The sequence below is a fragment of the Mesocricetus auratus genome, unplaced genomic scaffold, assembly GCF_017639785.1.
Source record: "Mesocricetus auratus isolate SY011 unplaced genomic scaffold, BCM_Maur_2.0 Super-Scaffold_100042, whole genome shotgun sequence".
Lineage (NCBI taxonomy): Eukaryota > Metazoa > Chordata > Mammalia > Rodentia > Cricetidae > Mesocricetus > Mesocricetus auratus.
The window spans coordinates 6,411,087-6,417,934 of record NW_024429219.1 but is presented as its reverse complement, the minus strand read 5'-3'; the positions used below and the strand labels follow the sequence as shown (position 1 = coordinate 6,417,934).

The 6,848-nt window shown below is 53.7% G+C and overlaps 1 protein-coding gene across 7 annotated transcripts in view; it reads right to left on the bottom strand.

Annotated features, from left to right (window-relative positions):
- Positions 1 to 743: 743 nt before the first annotated feature.
- The window catches only part of Spsb1 (splA/ryanodine receptor domain and SOCS box containing 1), a 70,719-nt gene continuing 64,614 nt past the window's right edge, over positions 744 to 6,848 (bottom strand). For all 7 annotated transcript variants that reach the window (XM_040734975.1, XM_040734977.1, XM_013120076.3 and 4 more), the window contains one exon: positions 744 to 2,906. In XM_040734975.1, the coding sequence (XP_040590909.1) occupies positions 2,779 to 2,906 (128 nt within the window). In that variant the 3' untranslated portion in view covers positions 744 to 2,778. The remainder of the gene's footprint in view (positions 2,907 to 6,848) is intronic.

The following is a 6,848-nucleotide window of genomic DNA, read 5'->3' as shown; positions in this document are numbered from 1 at the left end:
TCCCCACGGGGCCTCCATCTGCAGCAGTTGGCGAGAATGGGTTCGCTGGGCAGGGTTCTTTCAATGCCACCACGTAGCTGATGTGATGGAGGGACACACGCCTTCAGTCTTCTGATGGGCGCCGAGGCTGGGCTTGGAGGGGGCACGCCGCGACTGTTGCTCTGGTCCTAACCGGCCCGCACTCGGTTTGAGTATTCCTCTAAGTTGTTCCTGTGCACGTGTTGCCCGTGTGCCCACACAAGCACGCAGAGGCTGGAGGTTGGCACCAGCCTCACTCCACTCTGTTTTTTCTTAAAAAGGGTCTCTCATTGAACCTGGCGCTCACAGATTTGGCACAACTGGCTGGCCTCCCGAGGCTTGCTTTTCTCTGCCTCCCCAGTACTGGGTTTACAGACGCACATGGCTGTTCCTAGCTTTTTTACACTGGTGCTCTGATCCAAACTTAAGTCCCCATGCTCGTGTGACAAGCACTTGCCAAGCTGAGCCGTCTCCCCCGTTCTCACACTAAGCTTTTCAACAAGGCAACGAGAGGGGCTCAGCACGTGGGATCACTTCCTACTGGGCCTCCGTGTCTGCAAAAGTAAGGTGTATCCTAGGATGGACACCCCACTCTCTGGCAAGCGCCCCACTTCTAGGTCAGGTCAAGGAGTAGCAGGTGAAGCAGGCAGCATCGCTGGCTGGCTGGTACAGGGTCTAACTGTGCCTCTCTCCCCTCCCACAAGGCACAAAGGACTCAAAGACAGTTTCATATTTTAACAAACTTTCCTTTATTAGATTACTGTTATGAATCATCATAAAATAGAACAGAACGAGAGTTTCAACACTATACATGCCATGAGGCTTTATGCTGACGGGACAGCAGGGAGGGGTGGCGAGTCCTTGTGGTGATGGGATGGGGGGATTCAGGAGAGCCTGGTAATTAACCAGTATCCATGGATACAGCTGGATGAGGACGAGGAGCTGGGAGCTGGTACAGTTGAATATGATCCACACCAAGACGGGAACAAGAGGAATTTTATAATCTGACAAGGTCCCAAAAGGAAAAAAACAAAACAAACAAGCAAAAAAAAAAAAACCCCAAACTTCAAAATATGAAGGGAATAATTTACATTCTTTATCTAGTCTTGGCACCAGTTTTGTGCTTTAGAAATTATATTCCCCTGGAAGACTGGGGAAAAAAAGGTACCCTACAGCAGCTGCTTAAAACAACGCTTACAAATATATATGTAAATATATTAAACATTTTCAACATAAAGTCATCTATTGTACCTGTGCAGAAATGAGCAGAGCTCAGACTCGATGGGAGTTGGCTTCTTTTCTTTCTTTCTTTTTTATAAAGGACAAGGTTTCACATAGCACTGGGCGGCCACAAACTCAGTATGTAGCTGAATTCCTGGTCCTCCTGCCTCTACCTCCTGAGTTCTGGGATCATGGGTGTTTCACCATGCCTGATTTTCCTCGGTACGGGGGGATGGAACCTGAGCTTCCTGCATGCTAGGCAAGCATTCTACCAACTGGGCTACATTCCCAATCTAGGGAGCTGATCTCAAAGCAAGAGAAAGGGCAAGACAGCAGGATGGGGGCTGGAATGCTCCGCGAGGGTGCTGCTGGGGACAGGGAGTCAATGCCTGCTTGTGGTCCTACACTCCACTCCTGAGGCCTGAGAGTGTGTGGCGGGGTCACGATGGGTGCTGCTGAGCCTGAGAGGCACGGGCTTCCATGATGCTCCACCCTGGTCTTGGTCTCTCTCATCCTGCTTTGCCTATAGCGTTCCCAGGGGCGGGGGATCCCACTCACTCCCATTTATCCTGAATGGCCCTCCAGACCCAGAGCTCTGAGGATGCCAAAAGGGAACACCAGGAAAATCAGCTGTGAAATTCCAGACTCGTGGAAGACAAGAGACTCAAACACGTGCAACCATGTACACATGCCCGAGGTAAGCGGCTACCTGGGGACGCAGACTTGCGCAGCCCTCTAATGCTCCTTGGGGCCTGCTCTGGTGCTGATGCGGAGCCCTTTGGAAACTGGGTCAAGGGATCTACACAACGACACACTTGTGTCTACGTACGACAGTTCACACGCCACAGGCGTGTCCCAGGAAAAGGGACAGGTGTGGCACACACATTCCAGGGAGGTGGCGGGTGTACGTGTGTGTGTGTACGTGTGTGTGTGGGGGTAACAACACACCAAGGGAGGCTTCCTTTCTACATGGAATAAATAAATGGCCGCTGCTACTGCTTAAAGAATAAATACAGGGCATGGAGCACCAACAGCCGGCACTGAAGCCAGGCACTCATTGGCCCGAGGGAGGCCCAACCTGGGGTTCTGTCTCAGTGTCCATGGTATGTGAGACATCCTGAGCTTCATCTGTGTGGCCTTGTCCTGGCCATTCCTGTTTTCAGAATCTGCCCCGGAGCCCTGGCATCTCTCACTCATCTTACTTCCCAGGACCCCCAGGTGGCTACAGACTCTCTCCACAGGGTGGGGAGTGGCTCACTCCACGCGAGAGCAGACAGGGGCCCGACAGAGGCTTTCTTAGACGTTTATTCTCTGCATCTGGTTCAGGGAAGGGCCTGGATGCTGCTGCTTCAGCCAGTGTTGGGGAGGGAGGAGAGAAGTCCGTTGGCATTGGTCCACCTAGCAGAGGCTGGTAGGATGAGGACTCGTCTGCCCGTGACTCAGGGTAGGTATCCAATCCAGGCGCAGGGGTCGGTGGACCCCGAAGGCTCGGTGAGTGGCACCAGGTGGCTGTCGCGCGCGGCGGTCCCGGGGTGTGGGTCACTGGTAGAGGAGGTAACCCTTGAGAGAGGCAGGCAGTGGCAGGGCGGGGATCGCGCCCAGGCGCTCCTTTCCTAGAGCTAGGCGCACCGAACGCCGGCACAGGTCCATGAGTGGCAGGGGCTCAGCTGGGAAAACCAGAAAAGAGAAGGACAACCTTAGCAAGGCTGGGGAAGGCTCTAGAACAGACAGACAGTGCTCACGACACACCCGAGGTTAGCCCTGAACCGAATGGACTTTAACCGGCAGATCACTAACAAATGTGGTTTAAATTCTGCAGAGAACTTGTACTAGGCCAGACAAGTTCAGAAGCCCTGTGCTGACACGGATTCCTTCAGTCTCCCAACAGCGATCAGCTGCGATGGGTAACCAGACAAGGCCACGGCTGTTTTTATTCTCTATACAGAAACACAGAAACGGGAACTGAGAGGCACCATCCAGAAAACTTGCCTAAGCTTGCCCTTCTGGAAGAGATGGGGCTGGGACCTGAAGGAGCTGCTCCTGGTCTCCTTGTGGGGACACTCTGCGCTGTCTGAACAAAAGGTCCCTTCCATGAGAACAGCTCCGGGGCAAATGAGAGCCGGCTCTCCCTGCTTCCAGTCACGGGGCCCCAGACAGGCTTTGGAGGGGCCATCCTTGTGTGCCACCCAACTTCTACTTTCAAGAGCCTCTCAGTACTGTCCTTGCCTTCATTTTATAGTAGGGGACAACGGGGGACAGAAAAGGTGCCAGACAGTGAGGGTGGAGGCTCAGATCCAATTCTGGGCCCCCTGTGCCCAGCAACCATGTTCTGAGATGAGACATAGGAACTGGTCTGGGGCTAGCTCGGTGGGCAAAGGCACTTGTCGCCAAGCCTGATGGCCCAAGACCAATCTCAGTAGGAGGAGCATGGTGGGAGGAGAGGCCCGACGCCCACGAGTTGTCCTGATCCTCACACGTACGCATTTGCATGTGCAGGCACACACGTGTGGAATAAACAAATGAATGGACAAATAAAAACTTGTAAAAAGAAAGAAACGCTAGCCCAGAGTCATGTGTAACAGGTGGCAGAGCCAAGCTGGTGTTCGGGGTCACGCTGACTAATAGGCTGGGGGAACCCCAGGTCTTTGGGGTTCCTTCAGTCTGACGGGGAAGCTCGAAGCCAGCCAGGCTGCAGCTAGAGCCCCAAGGCCACCTCCCTGTACTGTCCCAAGCACAGGTGAGATGTTTCCCAGCTCATGGCAGAGCTGTGTCAGATGTCCAGATTAAAGACGGGCTGGTTTCCCCTCACAGCTTCCGAGGCCCCTCTCTCTATCTGCTGGGGGTCTAGGCCCTGTGTCCTGCAGAGGCGGCCCTGGCCAGCTGGCCTCCCAGAGTTCTTCAGAGTCTGAAAACTCTCCCAGGCTTCTGAAGGCCCTGAGGGTGGTCAGACCCTGCAGGACCAGTATCCCCAGAGCAGGGACCAGGCACAAGCGCACATGTGGAACTGTTCAGTGCTCCCCCAGATCCTGGCGCTAGAGAGGGCACAAGCAAATGGACTGTAGCTTGGTCCGCACCCTTTCAACCCTTCAGGGCAAGCCTCTGTTGTGAGCCAAAAAAGAAAAAAGCTAAACTCTTTGACATTCACCAATGTGCCTCAAAACATTAAAAGTAAGCCCTAGCGGTAGAGCGTGTGCTTGGCACATGCATGGCTCTGGGTTCAGACCCCATCACCAAGTAAATAAGTGACATCAAACATTACTGAAGGCTGGGCTCTACGTCACAGAACACGGAGGCGGCTAGTGGGTGCCGTCTTTGGGGACTGGGAGAATGGTCTAATGCTGCTTGTAGTGAAGCCACCTGTGCTTCAGGTGGATGAATGAGAACGGAGCCTAAGGTGTACCGCACACCGGCCATACCGGAAAAGAAGGAACTGGGCGGGGGAGTCAGCTTCACCCAGAAGGTGCTCGCCGTGAAAGAGTAAGGAAGGACATGAGTTCAGTTCCCAAAGCACATGAAAAAAGCTGGTCATGGCAGCACACACTCCTAATCCCAGTGCTGGGGAGGCGGATGCGGAGGATTCCTGGGGCTCACTGGCTGGCCAGCTTAGCCAAACTGGTGAGTCCCAGGCCCCAGAGAACCAGGGGGGAAGTACTCAAGGGATGACACCTGAAGCTTCCCTCTGGCCTCCACACCCATGTGCACGCACACACCCACATCCATGTGCACACACACACACACCCATGTGCACACACCCATGTGCACGCACACACCCACATGTAGGAGGAAGTCTGATGCCGCCATTAAACATGTGACTTATTAGAGGCGCATACAGATGAGGTAATAAAAGGGCGGTTTACCACACCGCTAACCACACCCACTTTAGGCAGGACTAAAGACGTATACGGCTGGATGTAAAGATGTATACGTACGTAGGCGGAACTACGTCACTAGCCAGGCCCACTTTTGGGCATGGCTAGGGGTGTTACGGGGGAAGGCATAAAAGACAGCGCACAGGAAGTCTCGCTCTCTTTTTCCTGGAGATCGGCTTCCGGTCCGGCAGCTAACTGAAAACTGCTCCTCTGGGTTTGCGTCCGCTAAAGCCTACACCCACATCCATGTGCACACACACCCATGTGCACGCACACACCCACACACATGTGCACATACACACCCACATCCATGTGCACACACACACCCATGTGCACACCCACCCACACCTATGTGCACACACCACCACCCACATCCATGTACACACGCACCCCCACCCACACCTATGTGCACACACCACCACCCACATCCATGTGCACACGTACCCACCCACACTGACACCCACCAACCAAATAAACCTGAGCTGATGGGATTGGTTAGTGTGTAAAAGTGCTTGCTGCACCAATTTGATGACCTGAGTATGATCTGATGGCATGGGAGTGCCAGTGCTCTCTCTCTCTCTCTCTCTCTCTCTCTCTCTCTCTCTCTCTCTCTCTCTCTCTCTCTCTCTCTCTCTCTCTCTCTCTCACACACACACACACACACACACACACACACACACACACACACACACGAAACTGCAGCCACAGCTTCTCAGGAGAGAAACTCCGGTTGTAACGGTTTTAATGAGAAGCTTGGAAAGAGAACATTGCCTAGACAACACAGAGCAATCACCAGGTCCCATAGCCAGGAGGGCAAACTAAAGGAGTTCCATCCTTCCACAGCCAACTAGACCTGGAAAACAGAGGCTTAACTGCAGCCTTGGCCAGTATCAGGCAGCAAGCTGCATGGCAGAGTGGTGACCTCTGTGTTCCCTCCCCCGCTCTGGAAGGCCATCATTTGGCTTCACCAGGGCAAAGGGCCTGGGGCTACCTAGCACAGTCTTCTGGGATGCGGCTCAACATCGAGGGAGGCCGAGGTGACCACTGATACCAACTCTTTATGTGAATAATAGATAGGGAGGACCGAATGAGCAGCAAAGACACCAGGAAGTAAAACAGACTCTATTTCCAGGAGCAGGTTGATAACCTGGAAGGGCCCACATGCCCACTTCTGCATTTCTAAGAGGAACAGCCTCCTCGTGGCCTGGTCAGATCTGCACAGTCCCAGAGCCCCCAACCTGAGACTTTCGTGGTATTCTGGAAAAAAAAAAAACTGACCCAAACGAGGCTTCAAAAGCACAAGGCTAGCTGGAGAGATGGCTTACGCAGTCTGGCCACTTGCTGCGTAAATGTGAGGACCAGATTTTGGATCCCCAGGACCCAGTAAATGCCAAGTGGACATGGCAGTCTGCCTGTAATTCTAGCCTTGGAAGATAGAGACGGGTTCCCCCAAGCAAGCTGGCTAGTGACACTAGCCGCATCAGTGAGCTCTGAGTTTGACTGAGAAGCCTGCCTCAATGAGCAAGGTGGAAGAGATGCTCCCTGACATCAATCTTGAGCTCCCACAGGCACAGCACCCCAAAGGAAGTCCTGGCAGGGGCAGGGTAACGAGTCTCCCCCCAGAGCACTGCTTGGATGCAGGAGTAATGAGAAGCCAACATTGTGGTGGGGCAGCCGGACCCTCAGAAGGAGAGGGCAGATACGGGAGGAGAGAGGCGGGGAGGGAGTGACAGCTACAAA